The following is a 25279-nucleotide window of genomic DNA, read 5'->3' on the forward strand; positions in this document are numbered from 1 at the left end:
CTAAATTCCCTGTCATAGCAAAGAATTCTAGTCCAATAGGCTTAAGTCATGGCGCATTGACCGACCATGGAGTTTGTATTAGTTGGAAGATACCACCTAGTTTCCCCTCTAGCTGATTTTCTCGTTGTATAGCCTATTCTCTTGAAACGAAATCGGGAGAAATATGGACGATCCTGATCATAAAAGTGAACATCGTTGCCACCGCTGTCTTGTCCCGGGCTCAAGCTCGCTGGGCTTCGCATTGATCCCGCATGTATGGTGATTTTAGTTGCTTTTCCTTGTCCAAACTTGCAGTTCTATCATAACGCACAGGTAGTCCTTCCTACGTCGGCCCCGGCACGTCGTCCTTCCTCCACGATGGGCTTGTGGGAGTGAACGTCTCGTTACCGGGTTACCAGGATCGATCAACTTTGCAGGGTCTTCCAAGTCGCAGAGTCACTCGTTGGGATGGACAAGGTACCCCTCTAACTTTATACTGGTTGAACTTGCGTAATGGAGTCATCTTTCTCACAGGAGGATGGGACAAGGATTGAGCTGGGACTTTGGGATCACGGACGTGCAAACGCCAGAGAGCTGATTGGACCTCCAAACAACTGCCTTAACACCGTGTTCGATTCGTAAGCCATCATCTTTCAGCATACGTACGTGATGCTGATTGTGTGCATTGTTCCAAGCGCTCGGGGTCCTCCACCCAAGGAACCACTCACATCGCCATTTCCCACCTCTCATCAACGACCGGACGCACCAGGACCTTTTGGAGCGAAGACGTCGTCGATTGGTATGCTACCAGCGAGCTCGTGACCACGTCGGGAGATGTCAATCGGCTGGTTTCTTTGGGGTGTGATGAGAGCAGGACGAAAAGAATTTCCTTCTTTCGAAATGTGTTCTACAGGGTGGAAACTCAGGAGGGAGAAAGAAACATGTCTATACTAAACCCCACGCCAGCACTCTTCACTCTTTACTCTACTTGCAGATCTCGCAAACAAGCATCTGTTGAGGGATGGGACTCGCGCATGACTGGTGATACCAACTCTGGCACACCGTGCACTCTATCCCGTCCCCTTCAGGCTTCCCACATTGTAAACAGGCTCCTTCCTCTTCAGCAAACAAAGGTTGTCCCTCCTTAGCAGCAAGCTCCATATCTTCCATCACCTGCTTCAGCTCCAGGCAATTATGAGGAACAACATCTGCTGTCTCAGGTCGACGGAGAATTATCCGATTCCAATGCTTCAAGTCCTCCGTTGAAAAAGAGACCCGTCCATTTGGTGTACGCAAAACGTTCCCATTTGCATCCTTCATAGGCACCTTGAGCTTGATATACGGCATCTGGGAGTTGCCTTCGGGAGTGACGAATAGGAAGATGGGTTCCCTCCCACAAAGCAGTCTGCATTTGTCAACCAACGAATCATAATCGGACTTCCACATGGGCGACCCACTCTTGGAACAAGTTACTTGAAGCAGATACTTAAACCTACCAGCAAGCGCGTCCACCAGCGGATAGCTCTGGCTCGGAAGAAGAACATACTTGTCCATGTCCCTGGTGGTAAAAGGGAAATTGTTGCCATAGTGATGCTTGATTGTTGCCGGTGGAAGGATGATAATGCTACCATCAGCCAACCGGAAGTCCCCTCCTCTACGTAGAATGGAATGAGCGAAGTCCTCAAAGACACCTCTAGCAGCTGCAACAAGTCTTGGAACAAAAATAGTTTTGCTAACGAGCTCCAGTCGCTTATTCACCTCGGACTCATAAAACAGTTCGTTAAAGCGCCTCAGGCACCAGGAGGAGACAAACTCCACTCCACCAATGTGCTTCATGTCATGGTCGGGAATGTCCAAGAACACACGGTGGTAGGTTGAGAAGTTCTCTGCCAGATTCTCGTAGTAGTAAAACACCGCACGATTTGCATTCTCTACCACCCACTTGAGGTCGCTCTTGAAGTTACGGACAATACCGCCACAGATGAAAACCCGAGCCATGAAATTTGCAGCACTCGTGAAGCCTGGGAGACTCCCCAAGCCCTTGTCCGCCTCTGCTAAAGTGTATCCAGTCCTCTGCAACTCGTCACCCAATGTCTTGTTCCACAACACTAGAAGCTCTGCGGGCTTCTACGCGCACATATGCAGCTCTGTGAAGTATTGCTCGTCCATAGTCTTTTCTGCCTCCACAGCACCATTCCGAGAGTTTGGACTGGCAAAGAGCACAGACCGGCCAAAGGAATTCCTTATGCCTGTGAACCTGTCGTCTACCAGCAACCATGTTCCCGGCATTTGAAGGTAGCTTAAAGCAGCATCAAAATCTGGTACCTCGAAGCACTTGCCACTCGGATCGAAATAATACAAGTAGGAGTGTTGGGCCACCACGAGCTGCACTACAATGGCCTGGCGCTTCTCACGTAGCCGTGAAACGAAGTACCACAAACAACATGACTTGCCGATGCCCGGATTGCCAGAGATGTAAGTGAACGTGTACTCCGAGTTGAAAACCTTGTGAAACAGCCTCTTGTACTCAACGCGAACATAGATCTCAGCCTCACTAAATTTGAAGGGTAGACTCAGGAAGCCATCCTTCACGATGAAGTCGCTCTCCCTCAAGCTCAGCTCCGTTGACGTTGGCACTGCAAGCGAACGCACGGTAAGAGGTAAGGATAGAAATGAAGAAAGAAGCCACCCTCCGCTGCAGTAAGATAAGCTTCTCCTTGCGCAGCAGCTGCTTGTCCTTCCATAACCGCTTTACTCTGTCTTGCAGAAACTGCTTATCCTGGGCATCCGCTGTTGATTTCAGGTGCTCCTCAACCTTATCTATTTCTTCTTGGACTTGATCGATTTCCCCTTGGACAATGGAAATCCGATCATCCATCACAGCTCGCTAAAAATATTTGAAAGGCACTTTAGGATTTATAGTTTACAGCAGGTTGGCAGGTGATATTTTCCGCAACCTTCGTCCTTTGATCATAAAAAACTTAGCAGAATAAGAGCTTAAGATCTATTTTTTCAAGACTTCTTGCTTGATCAGAGAAAATGCTCCAAGACGTCAAGAGTATGGAATTCGCGGTTTGTATTTCCGTCTTGTTTTGTAGAACTCCAAGCTTTCCAAGGCGGAGGAGCAGCTATACGAGCATTGGAAGCTAAGAATCAGAGAATGCCACGCTGAAAGTAAAGCCCAGCGAAGACACCAAGCTTTGGAGCAGAGTCTCGTCAGCCTCGTGAAAATCAAGTCCAACAAGGTATCGTCTTTTCATAGTTTTGAAAACCATGTCTCTTCGTTGTCATTTATGTGAACTAGCTGAGGCGACCAAGAAGCTCGAAGCTCGAGACTACCGAGAAGAATAGCGAGTACAAGCAGGAATCTGCGGCTCAGAAGACTGCGGCTTTGGAAAAGATTCGCAAGTTAGAAGCCAAGAAAGAAGACATTGAGAAACACCTCATATTGCAGAAGAACGATCAGGTAATCAGCTTTTTCGTTCAGCCTCTTGCATAAACATAGCGCTGTTTCTTTCTTGCAGGCGATTCTTGAGATGAAACGCCACGAGGTTAGCCAAGAAAGAACAGCCACCGATTGAATCGTTCTCATTTGTTTTTATCCAGATAAACAAACTACAAGGGAGTCACAAGCAAGCTTTGAAACTGGCTTTTGTGAAGCAGGAGGAAGTTCAGTCGCTGTGCAACTGCTTGTTCCGTCCTGTGGCTGATCAAGTCTATGGCGATCCTGAAATGTTTGGCGAGACGAGGCAGATGTGTATAAATTGCATGGTAACAATTTTGTGTGATGCTTTCGACGATGAACTGACGTCTGCTATTTTCTGTTACAGGAAAGAGAAAGAGATCATTTTTCGCAGTTCATTACAGAAGGCTTTACTGTACTGCAACGTGTTCTTTGCGCTCTCTCACGCACCGGTCCCTACGTCGGCCTCGGCAAGTCGTCCTTGTCACGACGGGCTTGTGGTTGATCGTCTCGTTACCGGGTTGCCACCCGGTGCCAGGATCGCGTTTTCTTCCTTCGTTTTCTTGATGCGTCTCTCCTGATGGTAGTCACCTTGCATTCGGGGATGGACAAGGTACTCCTTTCTATCGCATAATGGAATCAAATCTTTCTCACAGGAGGAGTGAGCTGAGACTTTGGATCGCCGACATGCAAATGCCAGCTGCCTTAACTCCGTGTTCGGAACTTCGTCAAGTCATTTGTGATGTTTTCTTGGCTGGCAGAGGCTCACTCTCCAGGGAACGATTTCCTGGCTCTGGGGGACGAAAGAGAGTTTTCCACGAGCTCACTTCCCTCCTCTACTTCGAACGAAGTCCTCAAAGATGATTAACTTGGTAGCTCCAGTCGCTTATTCAGCTCGGACTGAGACATTAAAGCGCCTCAGGCTGACCAACTCCATCCCACCAGCGTGCTTCATGTCATGGTCGGCAAACTTCAGGTGGGTTGAGACATTCTCGTCGTGGTAAACACACCGATCTGCATTCTCGTTGCAGGAACAATACCGCCACAGATGTAAAACTGAACCCTGAAATTTGCACTCGTGAAGCCTGGGAGACTCCCGAAGTCCGAACGTAACATAACACAAGGATCCACATAAATCACAATTTAAGATTAGAAAAATGAAACTTTGTGTTGTTTGGTGTCCACCTTCATGTTTTGATTTGATAAAATTTCCTAGCAAAGAATACCATTGCGTAGGTGTCCAATGGTTTGAGCGCCAATCGCCTTCGTCCGCCCAGAAATGCTGCACAAAAAATCCCGTGTTGACCAAAGGGAATAACCCAACGTTAATATCGCTCTCGTTCTCGTAATTTGTGTAGAGGGATGGAGGAGGATGATGAGCGCAATGCCGGTGCCGCCGGTGCCAGCCGGATCGTAGCTAGCACAACTGAACAAAGAGGAGCTGGCGGGAGATGAGGCCCAGGCGATCAGCACAGGATGCCAAAGATCGAGCTCATGCCTCCTGATTTCCTCAGTTTTTTTCCCATCAGGAACGAGGCTGCCCTGAACGATGATGCAGTTGACAGAATCGCTGTCGCCCAAGGCCGAATCGCTGTCGCCCCTAAAGTATCCAAGAAGGTCGAAGTAGAAGTTTTGGAGAGCTGGAGAAAACGGCGGTTCCAGCACGCAAACGATGCGAGGTAATTGCACTTTCGATTTTTTTTTGGGATGGAGGTAATCCCTTTGCTTCGTCTTGTAGCTAGCATGGACCATGTACGCATCCATCCCAAGTTCCTTCATTCTAATGCAACAAGCCACAAGTGGGCTTTGGGCGGTACTTCATCTAGTTATTCTTTTGTACTCTAAGATCTTGCTCCTTTCTTAGCGATAGTGGAGCTGCTTGACAATGCGCTTGACGAGGCACCACATGGAGCGACGTTCGTGAACATTAATGTTCTCAAGAATCCAGTTGATGGCTCGCCAATGCTTCTGTTTACAAGATGTTGTTTTTTATTTTCTTGTGAGCAACACTTTGTTTGTCAATTCTCGCAACCCAGATGTCTTTTGGGTATACTGAAAAGGATAAAGACAACTACATGATATGTCGTGCTCTCTTTCTTTTTCTTCCTTTTTACTCTGGAAATCTGTTATCAGATGGAAACGGGCAATACAGCACCCCCTCTCTTACGTGGGTGCCTTTTTGCCACGTCTGTAGCGCACCCAGCTCTACACCCTAAATGCTTAATGACTAATTTTAAATTAGTATCGTTAAATTTTAATTAGTAGATGTTGTTAACGGATATATTAAAGACTATAATTTTATATTTAGCCAGTGCATGAACGGTTATAGTATATAACTTACACTTGGTTTAGGTTTTTCCTCATCGTGTTTTATGTTTGTGCTCCTTATATTCTCTTTTTTATTTTATTCACTCTCTTTAGTATTATGGCTAAATTGGAATATGTAGATCTTGCTCAAAATAGTTTCTTTTTCTTTTTTTTGATCTTATTGAGAGAAGTATATTTGATTTGTAATTTTAAATACTTAAAAATAATTGAAAATAATATACTAGAGCAATCTTTAATTTATAGTAATAAGGTGGCATGCCTATGTGGCATACAAATGCAAATAAGCAAATGGGGCACACACTAAATAAAGGGGTGTATTGTGCATTCTACCCCACTCGTTGGTTCACTATAAGTTTTATGAACTTCATGGTTCTTTGAGTTCATTTCTTGTGCCTTGGTGTCATTGTATTTTCAAAATCAAATGCTAAACAATGCAAGATGTATGAGAGTTACTTACTAGAATTTTTTCTATACCAATTTCTGTTACAATACAGGCCTACACAGAGTGTGGGGTTACTTTCTTACACCTTCCTTTGTGACACAATGCAGCAAGATGTCATAGTTCCTACAGTACATAGTAGAGAAATTCCCATAAATTGTATGGGTTGTGAATTCACTTTGTTCTTTAGTTGGATTATGAAGAGCATGGGGTGAGTTGAGAGAGGTCCAAAGAGGTACACATAAGGATTGGGAATATTTCATAGGCACAATCACAAGATGGAGTCCTTATCAATCTGAAGAATCCATTCGTAACCAAGTAAGCACTTTATAGATTTGCAATATTTTATGTTATAGATCTCTGTGATTTCAGTTCAAGAAAATCAAAGACCAAGGCACAAGAATTATCATCTACAATCTTTGGGAGGATGAGCAGTAATGGCTAGAGCTGGACTTTGAATCAGATCCTCAAGTATGCTTTGAATTTTTCCATGGTTTATTTTGCTGATTACCTTCAAGATTATTCGAATTAGGGGTGGTGGAGAACATGCTCATATGGTGGGAAAATATCCTAGTGTAAAACAATTCTTTCTGTACCAAAATTCTCTAATGGTGAGAATGAATATTTTCACTTACTGACATTTATTTTGATTTGCAAATATATGCATCAATTTTGTACTTGCATTTGTCAAAAAAATTCAAAATCACCCTTTGAAACCAAGAGATTTTACACCATAACATTCTACATTGAAGAGGTGGTTTACAAGCCAATGTAGGTGTTTTCTTTTTTTTTTTTCTCTTTGGTTCTTTGAAATTTATGTGTCTTTTTGGGTGTCTGCAATAGTACACCTTGGATTTTTAATGCAAGCGAGCACATAGATGTGCAAATATTCAATATCACAAAAATTGGCTTATAAAGGTAATCATTCGCTCTAAGCATTATTTTTCTCATTTAATCTGTAACAGCCTTTTTGGAGAATCTGGAATCAATCAGGCAGCCAAGGACGAGGTGTCATTGGCATCTTTTTTACATTCTTTCACCGATCTAGGAGTTTTTGGAAGCAAATTTTGTAGAACCTACTCATGAGAAGCAAGGATCAACGTTTAGAGTATCATCTATAGCAAATGCAAAGAAAGTTTTGGTTAATATTCACCTTTTCTGCCATTTTACCTTTATAATGCGTTTTTTACTAACTGTCAGAAAGTGCTACTACTGCTTCTACTACCAGGAAAAGAAAGATGATCCATGAAGTACAGCAACCTCAGATTGCAGAGAGAAGATGGCCTCCAAGGTAGGATTACTCTTTTTTAACATTTATGTTGAATCCTATGTGGCAGCCACATTGACCGTGCCCTCATTGCATCTCCCCATTCAACTTGGATGAAACCTGGCTGCTGGAGGACAAGAGGGGAGAAATTCAGTGAGAATGGAAGGATGCTAGAACGTTCTTCTTTTGTTTGAATTCTTCTAATAAACATTTAGAGGAAGTGCCAAAGATTTGCATTGCAGCAGATCTCATTCCACCCTAAACAGCAAGCGCTGTCAAATGCTAATGTGTGAGTAAATGAGATGATGGCAGGAGGACATACTCGGTCTCAGTGGTTGCCATATAGGATTCATGTTAAAAAAGAGCCATTTTACCATTTATTTCCGACTAGAATGATGTTTCTTCAAGAATTACTAATGCCTCTAAAGCTGAGGAACAGGTTGAACTAACAGATCCACCAGCTGAGAGAGAGACGAATGTTATAGTTATAGTTACAGAGTTTTGTGCGTTTTTTTTCATTACTACTGACTTTTCAGCTTCCCTTTCAAACTGGAGAGGCTGAAGGCAGCCGGGGTTACTCAAAGCCCAGGAGCTGGAAGAAACTGTACTAGCATATTCCAATCTTTTTCAACAAGCAACATCGTGACAAATGAGCTGAGTTGACGGCTATAGCTGAGTTGACATATTCTCGCTGTTCCCGCAAAGAGTCTCCACGTCGAGGACGTAACCTGTGGTCATCCTGGACAAGAAATGGTCGAGCCACAAGACATGGTTAAGCTTTGTGGAGGCGGATTTTGATCCAAAAAGAAAAAATGCATGGGATAAAATTCCCTTTAGTGTGGGTGTCCAACAGGTTTAAGTAATGGCGCATTGTCCAAGCATCGTCTCCCTTCTGCGCCCTCCTCCTCCTCTTGGGCCTGGTCGAGTTTTTTTAGGTCATCTCGGTTCGTGGAGGAGGATACCCATTTCCAGGGCGAGGAGAATGACGATTCATGGCGCTTCTCGCCTTGTCGCTACCAGAGCTGCCGCCGCCACCACCGCCGCCACCAATGGTGACTTCTCCTTCCTTGTTTCCCCTCTCCAAGCTGATTTTCTCCTTGTGTAGCTCCTCCGCTTGGCTACCAGTTGCCAGCACCAGAAATCCGGAGGATTGTGGACGCTCCTCCCAATCCAGCGCTCTCCTTCTCACCCAAGCGCGACAAGATCCTGTTCATGAAGCGCACGTCGTTGCCACCGCTGTCGGAGCTTGCTCGTCCGGAGCTCAAGCTCGCGGGCCTCCGCATTGATCCGGAATGCAACTGTCGCAGCCGCATGTATGGTGATTCTACGTTGCTTTTCCTCGTCCTTGGAGTTCTAACGTGTTCTTTGCTCTCTCTCACGCACAGGTCGTCCTACGTCGGCCTCGGCATGTCGTCCTTGTCCCACGACGGGCTTGTGGGAGTGGAGCGTCTCGTTACCGGGTTGCCAGCCGGTGCCAGGATCAACTTTGTGAGCTGGTACTTCGTTTACTTCCTTCGTTTTCTTGAGTGGCTTGTGCGTATCTCCATCCCAGGTCGCCTGATGGTAGTCACCTTGCATTCGTTCTTTGGGGGATAGACAAGGTACTTTGCATTCTCTACTTACTGGTTTCTCGTGTAATGGAATCCAACCTTTTCTCACAGGAGGACGGGACAAGGAGCGAGCTGGGACTTTGGATCGTGGACGTGCAAACTCTAGAAGCCAGAGAGCTGATTGGACCTCCAAACTACTGCCTTAACACCGTATTCGATTCGTAAGCCATCATCTTCCAGCCTACGTCCGTGATGTTCTTTTCTAACTCACTCTCGCGTCAGATACTCGTGGCTGGATCCCTCGACACTGGTAGCGTGCGTTGTTCCGAGCGCTCGGGGTCCTCCACCCAAGAAACCACTCACCCCGCTAAGTCCCAAGGTTCTCATGAACGAGGAAAAGCGGGTCGTGCAGAACCGGACGTACCAGGACCTCTTGAAGAGCAAGCATGACGAAGACGTCTTCGATTACTATGCTACCAGCGAGCTCCTCCTCGTGTCCACGTCCGGAGATGTTGATCCGCTGGTGCTTGGCGAGGCTGCGGTGTACACCTCCCTGGATCCATCTCCTGATGGAAACTACTTGCTGGTGTCGACCATGCACCGGCCTTATTCTTTTTCGGTCCCCTGCGGCCGATTTCCCAAGAGAACAGAGGTGTGGACGAGATCAGGACGACTTGTACAAGAAGTAGCAGACTTGCCACTCGCAGAAGATATACCAATAGCTCATGACAGTGTTCGTCAAGGTCGAAGGTCCATCAACTGGCGCTCGGACAAGCCTTCATCCCTGTATTGGTAAGAAATGACTGTTTATTTTTTCTTTCTGTTCCTCATGATATGTATATATGTGTTTTACAGGGTGGAAACTCAGGATGGTGGAGATTCGAGGGAGAAAGTATCTCCCCGGGACATAGTGTACTCACTTCGAGTAGATTCCAGTGAAGCACAGGAACCGGAGATTATTCACAAACTTGATCTTCGCTACGGGTACGTATTCTGCTGCTTAAGTCAATCGTTTGTGATGTGTGTTTTTGGCTGGCAGAGGCTCACTCTGGGGTAACGATTCATTGGCTCTGATTTATGAATCGTGGTATAAGACGCGGCAGACCAGGACATGGATGGTTGCTCCTGGTGCACCAGGCACCGAGCCTCGCGTGCTGTTCGATAGATCGTCGGAAGATGTCTACTCAGACCCCGGCTCTCCGGTGTTACGCAGAACCTCGTTCGGTACTTACGTTCTGGCTCAAGTAAAGACGAGTGATGGTAATAGGAATCTACTGCTTGATGGCAACGGGGCAACTCCGGAAGGAAAGATACCGTTCCTTGATCTTCTCAACATGTAAGCTCGTTCACTCGCTGTTGATTTTGCAAACACTTTCTTTGCAGTGATACGGGTGCAAAAGAGCGGATTTGGCAAAGCCAGAAGGACAAGTACTATGAAAAGGTCACGGCTCTCATGTCCGATCAGATAGACGATGATCTCGACGTGGACAAGCTGCGAATGCTCATCTCAAGAGAAAGCCAAACGGAGCCTCCGCAGTACTTTCTTTGGTTTTGGCCCGACAAGACTGCTGTTCAAGTCACAAACTTTCCGCATCCTTACCCGCAGCTTGTCAACCTCCAGAAGGAAGTGATTCGATATCCCCGCTCCGATGGTGTGCAGTTAACAGCAACGCTCTATTTACCACCCGACTACGAGCCATCAAGAGACGGCCCGCTGCCGACGCTGGTGTGGGCATATCCGAGAGAGTTCAAGAGCAAAGAAAACGCTGGACAGATGCGGCGATCACCGAACGAGTTTGCTGGTATTGGCTCGACGTCGCCTCTACTGTGGCTGGCGAGACGGTGAGTTAGCTCTTGCCCTTCGTTTTCCTTTTCTCCTTTAGAATTTCATCTTATACTCGTGCTGGTGATCAGCTTTGCAGTCTTGGATGGTCCAACTATACCGATTGTTGGAGAGGGTGAAGCTGAAGCCAATGACAGGTGCTTGTCATTGTATTTTCTCATGCTCGTGTATTGATTGATTGGCATTGTCTCAGCTACGTCGAGCAGCTGGTTTCTAGCGCTGAGGCCGCAGTTGAGGAAATCATTCGTCGCGGGGTAACTATCTAGATAGAGCTCTTTAGCTTCATGCTTGACAACTTTTGGAACTTTGCAGGTGGCTCATCCCGACAGAATTGCTGTAGGAGGGCACTCGTATGGAGCATTCATGGCCGCCAATCTCTTAGCTCATGCTCCACATCTCTTCTGCTGTGGCATTGCTCGAGCGGGAGCATACAACAGAACACTCACACCGTTTGGATTTCAGGTGGGTCTCCGTTTCTCAGTTTCGTCTGACTCGCAACTTTGGTTTGCACAGAGCGAGGATCGGACACTCTGGGAAGCTCCCAAAACTTACATCGACATGAGTCCTTTCATGCTGGCAAACAAGATGCAAAATCCCATCCTGCTGATCCATGGCGAGGACGACAACAACTCGGGTACGCTGACGATGCAGGTAAAAGTTTTTCTTTTTCTTTCTCCTGCTCGGCACTGTCCTGACAAGCTCACTCCAGTCGGAGAGATTCTACGACGCTCTCAAGGGTCACGGGGTGGTTTGCCGGCTCGTGCTACTTCCATTCGAGAGCCACGGATACGTAGCACGAGAGAGCGTTATGCACACTCTCTGGGAGTCGGAGAGGTGGCTGGACAAGTTTTGCGTGGCTGCTACTAGCACCACCGGGATGGCGGAGGAGAGCGAGGACTCCGAGAAAGATGCTAGCACGGCTGCAGCTCCACTCTCATCGCTGTAGCTACCAGTGTGGAATAAGCAAGCCCTAGGAAGGAGGATGGGGTGGGCTCTGGCTCTCCACGGCGGTGCCGGCGACATCAAGCGCTCCGAGAGGACCGAGGCCGCGGAGTCGGTCCTCCTGGAATGCCTCAGCCTCGGTGTTGCGGAGCTAGAGTCCGGGCGATGCGCTCTGGACGTGGTTGAATTGGTGGTAAGCGTGGCTTTCTTTGCGTGACAATCGATCGCCATGCCACCTTTTTTGCAGGTCCGCGCGCTGGAGAACAACGAGATGTTCAATGCCGGCAAAGGATCGGTTTTGACGGCCGAAGGCACTGTGGAGATGGAAGCCAGCATCATGGACGGTGCCACGGGTGACTGTGGAGCGGTCTCGGGCCTCACCACGGTTGTCAACCCGATCTCCCTGGCTCGCCTCGTCATGGAGAAAACGCCTCACATCTATCTCGCCTTTGACGGGGCCGAGGCCTTTGCAAGGCAACAGGTTCGAACGCTTTCGTTTCTTTGCTCTTGTTCTTGTTAACTGCAAAGCTCGAGTTGACAGGGAGTTGAAACTGCCGATCCCGGCTACTTTGTCACGGAGAGGAACATCCAGCGCTTGCGTCAAACCAAGGAGACGCAAACCGTTCAGGTAGAGTGGCCTAGCCTAGTTCGTTTTGTTCTCGCGCAACCGCTAACTGGAACTCTCTTGAAAAGATCGACTACTCGGTGCCTTCCGAAGCTGGCGAGACTGTGGGCTGTGTGGCCGTGGACTGCCATGGCAAGTGCGCGGCTGCCACATCCACCGGAGGCATGGTGAACAAGATGGCAGGACGCATTGGAGACACTCCGGTGATAGGCGCAGGAACTTACGCAAACGGGGTGTGCGCGGTGTCCACAACCGGGAAAGGCGAGAGCATCATGCGAGGCATGGTTGCGGCGGACGTTGCTGCTCGCATGAAGTACAAAGCTCTCAAGCTCTCCGAGGCAGCGGGCAGTGTTGTCAAGGAGCTCGAGGCAGGGACGACAGGTCTGGTGGCAGTCTCGGCCAAGGGAGAGATCGCAATGGACTTCAACACAACCGGCATGTTTCGAGCCAGTGCAGATCACACAGGGCACCTCGAGGTCGGGGTGTGGTGAAGGAAAACGAAGGAAAACAGCTCTTTTCCTATCTACATTCTAGGAGACTATGGCAGTGGCACGAATAAAAGATGGTCAGGATGGTTTACGACTCAGGAAGAAGAAGAGGAAGATCTCACGGGCTTCTCGAGCAATGCCGAGAGGTAGACTTCGTGGTTCTTGATGCCGTTCTTGTCGAGCTTGAGGCCGGCCACCCACTTGAGCTTGGTGTATCCCAGCCGCTCCACCATGGGGGCGTAGAGGGTGTGGAGCTGGTCCTGGGTGCAAAAGAAGTGATCCAGCCACAGGATCCCTCCGGGACGCAGCACCCGGTCGATGTCGAAGAGGATGAACTCGAGAGTGCGCGTGGGGATCCAGCTGCTGAGGACGTGCATGCTGTGGACGAGATCCAGCGTGTTGTCGAAGAAGGGGAGGCGCTGGCCGACGGTGAGGAAGATCGGGACGAGGCCGCGCAGCGCGATGAACTCGTTGAAAGGCCCGTTGAGGTTGAGCGAGGTGGTGACGATGGTAACGTTGTGCTCGGCCATCCTGGCGGCAAAGCTGGCGGTGCCGCCACCGATGTCTAGCCCGATCCGGAGGCTCCCGCGCTTGAGCGCCACCAGGTCCTTGATGGTGATCACGTCGTTCTTGCCTCGCGGCACCACCCACCTCGTCCTCTCGGCGCCCGTGAGCTCGAAGCAATCCGCGCAGTCGACGAACACCTTGCTCTCCTTGGCGCGCCGGTTGAGGCAGTCGAAGCTCTTGCAAGTGTAGTGGCTCCAGCGGATGGTATCGTCGGGCGGGGTGCTCCAGCGGCAGCCCGGCAGCGGCAGCGGCGTGGAGTAGGAGGGTGGCGAGCGCGCAAAGCAGCGGCGCCGCGGCAGGGGCTCGCAGCCGCGCACCATGAGAGCTTGGGCGATGTTCCAGTCGTCCGGGCAGAGGCTCCCGACGGTGTAGTTCATGTAGGTGTCGAGGAGAGCCATGTGTTGGAAGCAGGCATGGCCGATGGGCGATACCATCGTCTCGCCGCCGTGTGTTGGGTTTCTTCCCAGGGGTAGGCTGCGCTCCTCCGTGTACTCGAGAAGCTCCGAGCTCATGAGCAGAGATCTGGATCCAGCGCTTGGTCTTGTCCGCGCCGCTGTCAGTGCCTGCCGGATCTCTTCTCTCAGGGATGCTATCTCTGCGAGGAGTGGAGTGGAAGAGGGCGATAGGAGATTATCTTGCCTGACCCCCCGTGACACGGAGAGGCTGTAGAGCGCCATGAGATTGGTGCTGACGATCGAAGCCACTAGGAGGAGGTTCCATGCCACGCTCCACATTGAGATCGAGGAGGAGGAGGAAGACCTCTCTCTTGCTGCCTCGGCCTTCTTCATGCCACAGCCCACCTCGATCGAAAGCAGCGAGTGGGATCTATCTGGACACTCACATTTCCAGTCCCACTCGAAGACTCGACTTCGTGAATGTCTTGTTTGGTTGCATCATGCGAAGAGCTTCACGATCCACGACGCGATGAGATTCTTTGACATGCTACATGTGAATTCTTGTCGGTGCGCGAATGGAATCACCAGAGTGGACTTAGAGCGGATGATACATGTTTTGGATTTTCAAAGCTTCGCGGGGCGTTGACTTTCTTGACTTTTCTTGACCGGATATTCCATATGCTGCTCTTTGGGCAATCCCTCGCGAGTCGATAAAAATGAAGGTGGCAAAGCTGCTTTATATGTATGTTTTCTACACACCAAAGGTTGTATAGAATGATGTTTGTGCTTGCTAATGTCTTGCTTTCTCTCTTGTGCTGCGAATTTGCCTTTGGTGTTGATCCCACAGTTGGTTTTGAGAAGCAACAGGTCTCTTGGAAAATCCAAAAGCCATATGATCTCCAAGTTTCCGATCGCTACAACTTCAGCGATGGCGTGCATAAGCTGTGGGTGTATACTAGTGACAAGCCCCAGAACCCGCATAGTCCTACAAAGCCAAGGACGGAGCTTAGATTTCGAGTAAGTTGCAAGAGAATCTAGTTCTTAGTTTTGGTGTTGATAGCAGTCTATCTTTGTAGCAACCACAATACTCACAAGGAATCTGGCAATTCGAGGGAGACTTTTACGTTCCTTCGGGCACCACCGGAGTGTGTATAATGCAAATCCATGGCGGAAGGAACAGTGCCACCGCGCTCCAAATTCGAGTTGATGGGCCTGGTGATTTGATTCGCACTGGAGCGGACTTGGAGCACGCGACATTCGCAACGCACATCTATGACAAATGGATCCATCTCAATGTCATTCACGATGTAGACCATGAGATGCTTAGCATTTATCTGGATGGAGAGCTCAAGCATTGGGAGGTAAACGAAACATACGAGGAGCATTATTTCAAGTGTGGAGTGTACACCCAGAACAATGCTAGTGAATATATGGAATCCAGGTGGAAGAACATCAACATATGGAAGCTTTAGTTGTGAACTGAAAAGGCATGTTTAAAACCACAAAACTCTTGAATCTCACCTTTTGCTTCCCTCCTCACAATGATATTCCGCGAGGATGAGCGCGAGAACAGAGGTGGTGATGCTGCTGTGATGATGATAGAAAGCCTGGTTCTTTTCTTTGTGTCTAGCCAGATGGAACTGGAGTTGGAGATGCCGGAGCTTCTGCGGCTACAGGAGACGCTGCCGGGGATGCTGGGGCTTCTCCTGTCGCCGCTGGAGCTGCTTCACCATCACCATCTTGAGCAGTGCCTTCGCCCGGCTGAGCTTCCGACGTTGATGCTTCGGGCGCTGGCACCACTTCTGGCTCTGGCGGCGGCGGCGGCGGAGGGAGTGGCTCGCCAGCACTGAAGAGCTTCAAAGCGTAGGCTAGATCTTTTAAAGTTTCCGTGTATCCTGGGCAACCCTGCTCCATCTTCTCGATCGACTCGTCCGAGAATTTGCCGCGCAGAGTAACGAGCAAGCTCGCATGGTACTGGGAGAAAAGAAGAACAACTCAGTTCCTGGCGCGAGGAAAAAAAAAGTATACCTCTGTCGTAAACTCTTCTTTGTATTCCGGGGATTTAAACTCGGTCAAGTTGAGAAGAGCGTTCCCTTTCTGCTTGTACAGGACGTGTAGCACATTCTTGCTCTGCGATCACAACAGGTATAGCTTGGCTGAGCTTGAAACTTAAAACTTGATTACCTTGTCAAACGTTGGCGGATATTTGGGTTCGGGTATCTCAAGAAATCGAAACACGCAAGTCTGAGCGTCCGCGTGAGCGTTCCATTTGCTGCTTGCGAAAGCAGCGGCGGGAGCTGCCATGGCCAGATCACGGCATGCATACATCTCCACTTCCGGATCCTTTCAAAGCTAGCAAGATATCACGGCAATAGCTTTAGTAAGCTAACAAGAGGCTCTGAAGAAGCTGACCTTAACAGTAGTTTTTACGTGCCGGAAATCGTCTTCGTCGGGGAGAAGATGGATGCCACACTTGGATAAACGCTACAAAGGACCGCAAGAGATTTTAGAACCATGACCAACCAAAAACCATGCTCAAGCGTTCACCTTTAGCAGGACTCGAGGAGCCAGTTTTTGATCGTAGAGATGCTTGCATTCCGGGAAGTGAGGTTCCACCAGTTTGCACCATCCATCGCCGACCTCAAACTTGAGTATAAGCGAGGCAGCGTGCAGTGTCAAAAAGGCCTCGGATTCCGAAATGGGATTGATACTCCACTTTGTGTGTGGGAATTGCCTCACTCGGTTCTGCCAATAGCAACAGTCGGCAATAGAGCTACAGAAACAAGTTTAAAAGCTACCTGAAGCATGGCATGTGGTCTTATAATAATCGTGTGGAACGTCAGCTTCCGTGTTTCAGGTTCATACACCACGTCGGTGATATTTTCAAACTTCCAGCAGTGCTCTTCCTGGACAGGACAAATGTCAGTACTCAAGATTTCTCATGTCGCGTACTCGCTTACCGCAAACCAGCATCCAACTTTTGGAACAGGATCAAAATGGATGACAAACTCTGGCAATGTATAGGCGACGATGATCGGAGGTATGACGTTTCCAGGTCCCAAAGGAACCCCAACAAACGGGTATTCGACTGGAATAGTTGCTGCTGTCAATGGAGTAACTGCAAGGAAAGATTGTTTCTGTCATATTACCTGCTTGTGAAACTCGTGTGGACGACGGTGCTGACCTCTTTCAAAAGTCCATTCTTTTACGGTCTTTGAAAGCGGTGGAAGTTGGACAATCTCAAACCTGAATGCCCCACCCTGTGCACAATCCTCAAAACCAAGAGCTAGAGAAAAGAAAGAAAAAGAAAAGAGATTGATAGATCCTTACCAGTGTCATGTAAATGTCTTTGGACTTGTAAAGAGGATCAGTGACTTGATGGTACATGCGAACTCCAACATGGGCGAACACGAAAGGTTTTGGAACTTCTACAAACAAGTTGATCGCCGGGAAATCAAGGTTGCGAGCTCGTGGATTTTTTGCATGATTCGCCCACAAAGCAAGTTTCCAGCCTGCTTGTCCAGAGAACAAGCTGCACTCGTTCGTCCTCTTGTAGTAGTCGTGGGATTTCTGCACTTTAACCAGTGGAACTTTAGAAGGCTTTCAGCGCTAAAGGACAAGTGCCCGGTACATACTTCAAGTAGATAAGCTGTGTTATGATTAAGTCGTCTGTTTGCAAGCTCTTCCAGCCTTCTCATGTAATCGTGGTACCTAGAAAACGTCGAAAAGCCATCGTCTTAGAGAGTAGAATAAGGGAAAAAACTGAACGACATTACTTCTCGACGAGCTGTGGCCTCCCTTTCTGCTCTTCCACTAAAGCAAGCTCTTCGGCCCCTGCAAAGATCTTAGACAAGAAAGCTGTGTCATGTTTGTCGCAGCTAGCACGAAGATATCTCACCGAGTAAATATCCGTGAGAGTGCGCATCACGTCGTTTATATCCTTGTCATATCCCTCCGCCATAACGTTGAGATAGCCGTTCATGCTTGGATCATTGCCAGCATAAGGAAGAGGACCAGGCTCAACATATCTCTTCCACTGTATTGCCGGCAAGAACGCTGCTCAAGAACAAGAAGCTAAAACACGAAAGCAAAGCTTACCTCAGCAGCTCCATCGTAACGAGCTTCATGCTTTGCAAGTCCCTCCCTGCGACGTTTTAGAACTGGTTCTAAGCTTTCCCACTCGCCAACTATTCGGTCGTGCTCGGCTTTAAGCCGTGCTTGTTCTGCCTCCCATGCTAGTCTGGCTTCTTCGGCGATCCTTTGCCTCTCTTCTTCTTCTAGTCGCAGCTTCTCTGGAGAATAAAGAAAGAAGAGAAGAGTGTAGCCACATTTCCAAGTGATTGATTACCTTCAGCCGCTTTGCGCGCTTCCTCCTTTTTCCTCTCTATAAGAATGTGAATTGTGAAGAGCCAGAGAAGAAGAATGCCAATGCCATACCTTTCTCCTTCTTCTTGAGCGCCTTGAGCTCCTTCTTGGAGAGCTTCTTATCACCCTTGGGCGCCATTCTTTTCCTAGAGATCTAAGACTAGAGAAACCCTTGGATGATCCATCGCCTTGCGCCTAGGTAACTGCCTCCATGTCCCAGCCCTTGGAAAAAGAAAGACAAAGCCTAGGGCTTCCCTGGGCGCCACGTGGACAGTAGAAGCCCTAAAATCATTGTGTTTGAAGAACCCCGGCCAAAGCTCGAGCTATGGAGATCGAGGAGGCGCCATCGCCTAGGGCAGGCGATCCCAGCGGCGATGCCGCGGCGGCAATCCCGCTCATGCCGATGAAGCGCAGCAGCAGCGCCGATTTGGATCTGGAAGCCGGGCCGGGAGAGCAGCCCCAGTGCCGGATTTGCCTCGAGTCGGACGGTAAGGAGGCCCTAGCTGGTAGCTGCGGTGGGGAATGATCGCTTGTTTCCATCCAGGACGCGATTTCATCGCGCCATGCAGGTGTAAGGGATCCTCGAAATTTGTCCATCGCGCGTGCCTGGATCACTGGCGGTCGGTCAAGGTGCTCTTAGATTTCTAAGCAAAAACTCGCTGATTATCAGCAAGCCGGGGTTGGATCGTGGCAGGAAGGCTTCGCTTTCGCGCACTGCACGACGTGTAAGTCGCCGTATCATCTCAGAGTTCTCCAGGCACCGGCTGATAGGAAATGGAGGCAGCTCAAGTTTCGATTCTTTGTCACTAGAGACATTCTCTTCATTTTTGCGGCCATCCAAGTTGTAAGTCAAGTTTCTTCCGCCATAGCTCTTTCCATCTTGACTGACCTTTTGCTTTTGCTTGAAGATCACGTCGGCCTTGGCGTACATGGTTTATTTGATCGATTATCGGCAGAAAGAATGGATGCGCTTGGCATTTGGATTCGAGAGTTTATACAAGTTCTACTATATATGCGGTTTGTTTCAACCCTTCCACAAGAGCTTTGTACCTAAGAGCTTTGCTTCTTTTTTTTTTTTTTTCCTTAGGTGCGTTTCTCTTCTTCTCCTTGCTCGGGCTTTCAGGATGTTTCTTGACGTGCTACGATCGTCGCGTTCGCAACGATCTCGCACAGCCATGCCGAGAAGTCTGTATGTGCTGCTGCCATCCCGGGTGAGTGAAAAAAAATTTCGGTTTTTAGACATAGCGATTGATGTCGTGACGTTTTTTCCAGAGCTTGCGCCGACTGCCATTTACCAGGAACAATGTGTATGTGGACCGATTGCACGGCTTGCTTCGAAGGCTGCGCAGCAACCATGGGAGAATGCGGCACTTGCTTGAGCGGAGCGGGAGAAGCCGGGGCCCCGGTGCTGCTCGTCGTCGGCCTTGCAGTCCTGGCGCTCTTTGCAATCGTCGGGATCTTCTACAGCGTTTTGGTGGCGACGATGGTTTGCCAGAGAATTTGGCAGCGGCACTACCATATCTTGGCCAAGCGAATGCTAACCAAGGTAAAATTTCGGTTTTTTTTTCTAGAGTTCTATCTAGCTCACGAATGAATGGAAAACACATCGGCAGGACTATGTGGTGGAAGATCTGGATGGAGAGTCACTGGGACCGGATTGGACGCCTCCTCCCCTTCCGCCGGATCACGTCCAACATCTCAAGTCGCTGGGATTGCTCTGATAGAGAACTCTCCCGGCTTGTAACATATAAACGAGAACTTAAGATTTGTAAGGGGCATTCCAGATGGAAGCCAAAAAGGCGAGCGGCGGCCACCACCATTGACAGCCTTCCGGACGATGTCATCCTCGCCAAGTTACCTCAAGACTATCATTCCGAGGATTATTACCCTCTGGTGAGCAAAAGTCCCTCAAGAGCTAGCAGCTTCCTAGATGGAATAGAAACCCTCAAAAGCTTTTGTTTCCACGGTTGTCATGGCGAATGAGCAAGAGGCGCTTGCTTGCGTGGGAGGACGAGATCGCTTATCGGCTGCGGCAATGCGGGGACGCGAAGGATCTCTCGTGGGGCAAGCTCATTCACGCGTCCATTCTCGACTCCACCGAGCTCCTCCCCACGTATCTCGGCAATCTGTTGATCCAGATGTATGGCAAGTGTGGCTGCCTGGACCAGGCCCACGCCGTCTTCTGCAGCCTCGAGATGCCCAACCTCTTCTCGTGGAACATCTTGTTCCAAGCGTATGCCGCGAACGGGCATACACGGCGAGCGAGAGACTTGTTTCAAAACATGCCGCAAAGAAGCGTTGTGACGTGGAATGCAATGGTGAACGCTTTGGCTCAAGATGCGCAGCTTGACCAGGCTTGTGCCGTATTCAATGTAATGCCCGCGCGAGACGTTGTGTCCTGGAATGGACTTGTTGCAGCATATGCCGCAAAGGGGCATTTTTTTTTATGCCAGGACTTATTTGATCTGATGCCGCAGCGCGACGAGGTCACCTGGACCGCCCTCGTGTCTGGTCTTTCTGAAAGTCAAAGGCCGCTTGAGGCTGCTAACGTATTCGCTTTAATGCCACACTGGAATGTTGCGGCAGCGACGACTATGATAGCAGCAAATGCCCAGATGGAAAATCTGGATGAGGCTGCTAAGACTTTCGGGAGAATGCCGCAGCGAAATGTAATTTCCTGGACGACCTTTCTTGATACATATGCTTGCAAGGGGCTGCTAGCTTTTGCCACGCAGATTTTCGACCGAATGCCGAAGTGGAGCCTTGTAAGCTGGACTGTCATGGTGCAAGGATTTGCGCAAGGCGGCAACCTACACGAAGCAAAGCTCTACTTCAACAACATGCCGGAACGAAACGATGTCACTTGGAATGTGATGCTCTCTTGCTACGCCCAGAGCTTTCACAACCACGATCAAGCTCTGGAAATCTTCCAGAGAATGCCCCGCCATGACGTTGTGTCGTGGACTGTGATGATCCAAGCTTTTGGCCAGCAAGGCGACGTTGGAGAGGCTAGAAGTTTCTTCGACAAGATGCCGAGTGTGAGCTTGGTGTCGTGGACGACGATCATCGTGACCTACGCCCAAAATGGTTATCTAGACGAAGCAAAGTCCGTGCTGGAAAAAATGCCGCTTTGGGACCTCGTTCCTTGGAACGCAATGGTTACCGGGTACGCTGACGCTGGTCACTGCTGTGCTGCAAAGGATTGCTTCGACACGATGCATCATCGGGGAGTGGTGACCTGGAACTCGATGATCCAGGCTTATGCTCAAGCTCGCGATCGTATCAACGACGCGGAGGCTGTTTTTGAGAGGATGCCACAGACCGACATCGTTTCCTGGAACTGTTTGATGGGAGCGTATTCTCAAAACGGTAATTTCTCGCAAGCAAAGTGGACATACAATCGAATGCCGGACCGAGACGCTGTTTCTCACGCAGGAATCATGGCTAGCTTGTCGGGGATTGGCCAAGTCGAGGAAGCTCGAGTAGTGTTTAGCAGGATGGTCGGCAAAGAAGTGGCTTCCTGGCTCGCTTTGATGCAAGTGTTTGCTGCAAATGGTCGTCACCAAGAGGCAAAAGAAGTTTTTGGCAGGATGCCACGGCACACAGTCTCCTGCTGGAACGCTATCGTTTCGGTCCTCGCAAGCAGTGGAGATTTGGAGGAAGCCTCCAACACTTTGAAAGCGAAAATGCCAGAACAGAACACCCTCTCGTGGAACATCCTGCTGAACGCTCACGTCCACCAGGAGAGCAGCGAGCTCGATACTGTAAAAACGCTGTTTTTCGAGGCACCGGCCAAGAACTCCTCGTCGTGGAACGCCCTAGTGGAAGCTCACGTCCACAACGACGAATTCCAGCAAGCCAAGGCCATCCTCCTCGCCAAAATCCCGCAGTGGAACATGTACGTGTGGAACGTCTTGCTCACGGGGTTTTCTCACAGTGGTTTCATGGACGAGGCCGAGTGGAGCTTTGAAACAATGCCGTACAGGGACGTGATCTCCTGGACCGCAATCATCACCGCGTGCTCGCAAAACGGCCTCGCCAGGAGAGCTCTCGACCTCTTCCAGGCGATGAAGATCGAAGGCATCGATCCCGATGGAGTAACTTTCGTGAGCGTCTTGAGCGCCTGCAGCCACGAAGGACTGATGAAACAGAGCCGGAGCTACTTCCTCTCTATCGCCGGAGACCACGGATTGGATCACAGGAAAGAACATTACTGCTGCATGGTGGACAGCCTCGGACGATCCGGCCGCCTTGATCTTGCCGAGGAGCTCATCACCACCATGCCGTTTCGCCCAGATGGAGTGGAGTGGGGAATGCTGCTCGCTGCTTGCAAGCTCCACCGCGATGGTGATCGCGGAGCTCGAGCTGCCGAGCGTGTCTTCGATCTCGATCCAGGAAACGTTGCTCCTTATGTGCTCCTCGCCAACATCTACGCAGTGCTCGGCAAGCACGACCAAGTTGCCGCGGTGAGAAGGATGATGATCGCCAGAGGTGTGAAGAAGCAGCCGGGAGTCAGCGTGATCCGGCACGATGGCTCGCTCCATCGGTTCGTGGCTGGAGATTTATCCCACCCTCGATCTCCAGAGATCATTGCGGAGCTGGATCGGCTGAGCGCTGGGATCAAGGAAGCTGGCTACGTTCCAGACACCATCGAAGTTTTGCATCACGTCGCTGAGGAAAGCAAGGACGAGCTGCTGTGCCACCACAGCGAGCGGCTTGCGATCGCGTTTGGGTTGATGGTGATCCAGGACGATCGCGCCAATCCACGCAAACCAGTGCGGGTGCTTAAGAACCTTAGAGTTTGCTCGGACTGTCACAGCTTCACGAAGCTCGTGTCTAAGCTGGTTGTCAGGAAGATCATCGTGAGAGACGCTAGCCGGTTCCATCACTTTGAGCATGGGAAGTGCTCATGTGGAGACTACTGGTGATCCTGCTTTAGAAGCTGATCGTTTTGCCTTCTCATAACTCACAATTGGATTGATCCTTCTGTGGAAGAAGGAGAATATTTTGGTACACTAAATAATATTTTGTTAACGTTTTAATAGCTGGATGGATATATTTAGAATATATTTGGTTATTTTAGGATATTCTACCTTGTTATTTATTTAGATTAATTTTGCATTTATAAATTACAAATAAGCTTATAATTATAAAATTTATTTGATTAATTAGATTAATAAGTAAGAATAACACTACTATTAAGCAAACCAAGCGTTGTTACATGCAACACATAGCAATTTATCCTAATATCTAATCTTAATTGTATTTAATAGAGGTTTTGCCTTATAGAAATTATTATTTTAATATTTAATAATTAGTATTTATATGAATTATTTAAGCTACTTTATAATGTATATTATATTTGTGATTGCATGGAATATGGAAAAGGAATATAGAAAATGTGTATATCAATTAGCCCAAAAACCCTAGCTTATATATAAGAGCAAGTGGTTCGGATTAAAACCAATCCGATGGCTACCAAAATCCCATTACACTAATATTAGTGTACGGCATTGTAGTTGTACACTTGGACCTTACATCATCCCCTTCTCTCAGAATGATAGAAGACTATTAGGGTTCTCTTATAGATAAGCCAGGATCTAGAGGAATGTCAGGAGAAGGCATTAGTGGATTTGTAAGTAGTATTAGTTATTCCGGATCCCTTTATACAAAACATTTCAACTGTTGTGCATGCACAATTTTTGGAGGATCGGCCTGTTGGACGTTATACCAAACTTCATAAACTTATGATCCAACTTGCTACAACACTTGATACGGTCCTTTCCATTGAGCAAAAAGCCCCTTAAATAAATCACATACCATAAGATAGGGAAAACAGACTAACACTAAGTCATCCACTTTATACTCCACAAGTGGACGATGATGGGAGTTGTAGTATCGTTGTTGTCCCACTTGTATGCGGCCTAAGTGTTTAGCAGACTCTGCTCAGACAAGTGGAAAAATGTTTTTCAAATACTAATCCTATGACTTAGCATCGGTAGCTCGTGGCAATCACGAAGGTAAACCCAACTTCATTGGTAATATTGGAGTATGACTATATAGAAGTTTATATGGTGAAGCATCAACAGAACTCTGCACCCTTGTGATATATACATACTGAAGAGATGGCAAATAATTATCCCAATCCGAATGGTAGGCATGGAGAAACTGTGGAATAAAGACAAAAGACACCACCAGCTATAAATGATCATCAGGATCTGTCCCCATAAAATAAAAAAGGGCGTCTTTAGGGCGATATTCAAAATGTAAATGCTGGAAAGACAAGTCATCAGCAAGTCATCCTCAGGATTCTCAAACTCATTTCAAAGCATTCAAATTTATGGCTCAATCTTTTGAGCCTTGCGAACTTCATCAAGAGAAGGTAGATCTTGCTCTACACCTTGTGGACACTAAACGTCAAGTACAGGAACTGCCAACAGCACAAAATTCTTATTTAGAACATTCACAAATGTTGGAATAATAGGCTCGTCATAAACATAAAAAAAGAGTGAAGAAGGAAAAGGAGCTCGAAAAAGGGTATCAGCATCAGCCATAACACTCCCTGAGCAATGAATAACATTAAAATTATATGTCTGAAGCTTCAAAGCCCATCGAGCAATATGACCAACTAGGTTCTTTTGCTTCAATAATGAAGTAATGGCAATATGATCACCTTCTAGTAACGTCTGAGAACCATGTAAATATGCATGAAGTTTCTTGAAACCCTAAACTGCTATTAAACACTCATCTATCGTAAAGTAGTTCATCTTCACCAGTTGTAATATATATCTTATAAAAACAATAGGATGGCATTGACCAAGCACACTTGCATCAACACAACTCCAAGACCAATATCAGAAGCATTCACGCACAAAATAAAAGGTCGAGTGTAGTTTGGATATGCCAACACTAGAGGAGTCGTCAATAGCTCTTTGAGATCTATGAACGCCCACTCACAATTTAGAGATCAGATGAAAAATGACATTGACGCCTTCAACAACGCTCATAGTAGTGCAGTGCAATTAGAA

General features: G+C 48.3%; 6 protein-coding genes across 7 annotated transcripts; 4 read left to right on the forward strand and 2 right to left on the reverse strand.

Moving 5' to 3' along the window:
- Window positions 1-8294: 8294 nt before the first annotated feature.
- Window positions 8295-11852, forward strand: LOC9647644 (probable glutamyl endopeptidase, chloroplastic). The gene is made up of 14 exons (XM_002990125.2): window positions 8295-8528; window positions 8582-8789; window positions 8862-8972; window positions 9029-9077; window positions 9138-9247; window positions 9309-9818; window positions 9882-10010; window positions 10066-10362; window positions 10410-10868; window positions 10941-11006; window positions 11063-11123; window positions 11182-11331; window positions 11383-11520; window positions 11579-11852. Exons 1-14 carry the CDS (start codon window positions 8339-8341, stop codon window positions 11813-11815), a joined length of 2715 nt encoding a protein of 904 aa, XP_002990171.2. The 5' UTR covers window positions 8295-8338; the 3' UTR covers window positions 11816-11852.
- On the forward strand, window positions 11747-13020 carry LOC9647645 (isoaspartyl peptidase/L-asparaginase 1). The gene is made up of 4 exons (XM_002990126.2): window positions 11747-12004; window positions 12059-12292; window positions 12353-12439; window positions 12505-13020. Exons 1-4 carry the CDS (start codon window positions 11852-11854, stop codon window positions 12925-12927), a joined length of 897 nt encoding a protein of 298 aa, XP_002990172.1. The 5' UTR covers window positions 11747-11851; the 3' UTR covers window positions 12928-13020.
- Window positions 12984-14479, reverse strand: LOC112342310. The gene has a single exon (XM_024663933.1). The coding sequence runs from the start codon at window positions 14277-14279 to the stop codon at window positions 13020-13022; it is 1260 nt and encodes a 419-aa protein (XP_024519701.1). The 5' UTR covers window positions 14280-14479; the 3' UTR covers window positions 12984-13019.
- Window positions 14480-14615: 136 nt separating this feature from the next.
- On the forward strand, window positions 14616-15359 carry LOC9647646 (citrate-binding protein). Its single transcript, XM_002990127.2, has 2 exons — window positions 14616-14903; window positions 14963-15359. The coding sequence occupies exons 1-2, from the start codon at window positions 14631-14633 to the stop codon at window positions 15356-15358; spliced, it is 669 nt and encodes a 222-aa protein (XP_002990173.2). The 5' UTR covers window positions 14616-14630; the 3' UTR covers window position 15359.
- Window positions 15360-15772: 413 nt separating this feature from the next.
- On the reverse strand, window positions 15773-18428 carry LOC9647647 (protein CASC1). Its single transcript, XM_024663935.1, has 15 exons — window positions 18324-18428; window positions 18235-18270; window positions 17985-18178; window positions 17785-17922; window positions 17663-17730; window positions 17522-17597; window positions 17217-17456; window positions 17036-17146; window positions 16847-16974; window positions 16685-16792; window positions 16434-16631; window positions 16299-16370; window positions 16071-16238; window positions 15915-16016; window positions 15773-15860 (listed from the first exon to the last, which is right to left on the reverse strand). The coding sequence occupies exons 1-10, from the start codon at window positions 18388-18390 to the stop codon at window positions 16726-16728; spliced, it is 1125 nt and encodes a 374-aa protein (XP_024519703.1). The 5' UTR covers window positions 18391-18428; the 3' UTR covers window positions 15773-15860; window positions 15915-16016; window positions 16071-16238; window positions 16299-16370; window positions 16434-16631; window positions 16685-16725.
- Window positions 18429-18534: 106 nt separating this feature from the next.
- On the forward strand, window positions 18535-23295 carry LOC9647986 (pentatricopeptide repeat-containing protein At4g02750). Of its 2 annotated transcripts, XM_002990128.2 has the most exons (7): window positions 18535-18739; window positions 18796-18881; window positions 18946-19095; window positions 19160-19268; window positions 19339-19462; window positions 19524-19797; window positions 19865-20213. In XM_002990128.2, exons 1-7 carry the CDS (start codon window positions 18577-18579, stop codon window positions 19970-19972), a joined length of 1014 nt encoding a protein of 337 aa, XP_002990174.2. In that variant the 5' UTR covers window positions 18535-18576; the 3' UTR covers window positions 19973-20213. The 2 variants fall into 2 exon arrangements, with proteins under 2 accessions (XP_002990174.2, XP_024519745.1); XM_024663977.1 differs by lacking the exons at window positions 18535-18739; window positions 18796-18881; window positions 18946-19095; window positions 19160-19268 and having other exon boundaries at window positions 19361-19462; window positions 19865-23295.
- The last annotated feature ends 1984 nt before the right edge of the window (window positions 23296-25279 follow it).

The sequence above is a fragment of the Selaginella moellendorffii genome, unplaced genomic scaffold (genome assembly GCF_000143415.4).
Source record: "Selaginella moellendorffii unplaced genomic scaffold, v1.0 SELMOscaffold_105, whole genome shotgun sequence".
Taxonomy (NCBI): domain Eukaryota; kingdom Viridiplantae; phylum Streptophyta; class Lycopodiopsida; order Selaginellales; family Selaginellaceae; genus Selaginella; species Selaginella moellendorffii.

Bases quoted from the DNA above. Each gene is read 5' to 3' on its own strand.
- LOC9647645 (XM_002990126.2), top strand. From the start codon at position 11,852: ATGGGGTGGGCTCTGGCTCTCCACGGCGGTGCCGGCGACATCAAGCGC. The intron at 12,005-12,058 runs GTAAGCGTGGCT...CCTTTTTTGCAG, and splicing joins TGGACGTGGTTGAATTGGTG to GTCCGCGCGCTGGAGAACAA. The intron at 12,293-12,352 runs GTTCGAACGCTT...TCGAGTTGACAG, and splicing joins AGGCCTTTGCAAGGCAACAG to GGAGTTGAAACTGCCGATCC.
- LOC112342310 (XM_024663933.1), bottom strand. From the start codon at position 14,279: ATGAAGAAGGCCGAGGCAGCAAGAGAGAGGTCTTCCTCCTCCTCCTCG.
- LOC9647646 (XM_002990127.2), top strand. From the start codon at position 14,631: ATGTTTTCTACACACCAAAGGTTGTATAGAATGATGTTTGTGCTTGCT. The intron at 14,904-14,962 runs GTAAGTTGCAAG...CTATCTTTGTAG, and splicing joins GGACGGAGCTTAGATTTCGA to CAACCACAATACTCACAAGG.
- LOC9647647 (XM_024663935.1), bottom strand. From the start codon at position 18,390: ATGGCGCCCAAGGGTGATAAGAAGCTCTCCAAGAAGGAGCTCAAGGCG. The intron at 17,923-17,984 runs GTAAGCTTTGCT...CCGGCAATACAG, and splicing joins GTTACGATGGAGCTGCTGAG to TGGAAGAGATATGTTGAGCC. The intron at 17,457-17,521 runs GTATGTACCGGG...GTTAAAGTGCAG, and splicing joins ACACAGCTTATCTACTTGAA to AAATCCCACGACTACTACAA.
- LOC9647986 (XM_024663977.1), top strand. From the start codon at position 20,231: ATGAGCAAGAGGCGCTTGCTTGCGTGGGAGGACGAGATCGCTTATCGG.
- LOC9647644 (XM_002990125.2), top strand. From the start codon at position 8,339: ATGGCGCATTGTCCAAGCATCGTCTCCCTTCTGCGCCCTCCTCCTCCT. The intron at 9,078-9,137 runs GTACTTTGCATT...CTTTTCTCACAG, and splicing joins TTCTTTGGGGGATAGACAAG to GAGGACGGGACAAGGAGCGA. The intron at 11,521-11,578 runs GTAAAAGTTTTT...AGCTCACTCCAG, and splicing joins CGGGTACGCTGACGATGCAG to TCGGAGAGATTCTACGACGC.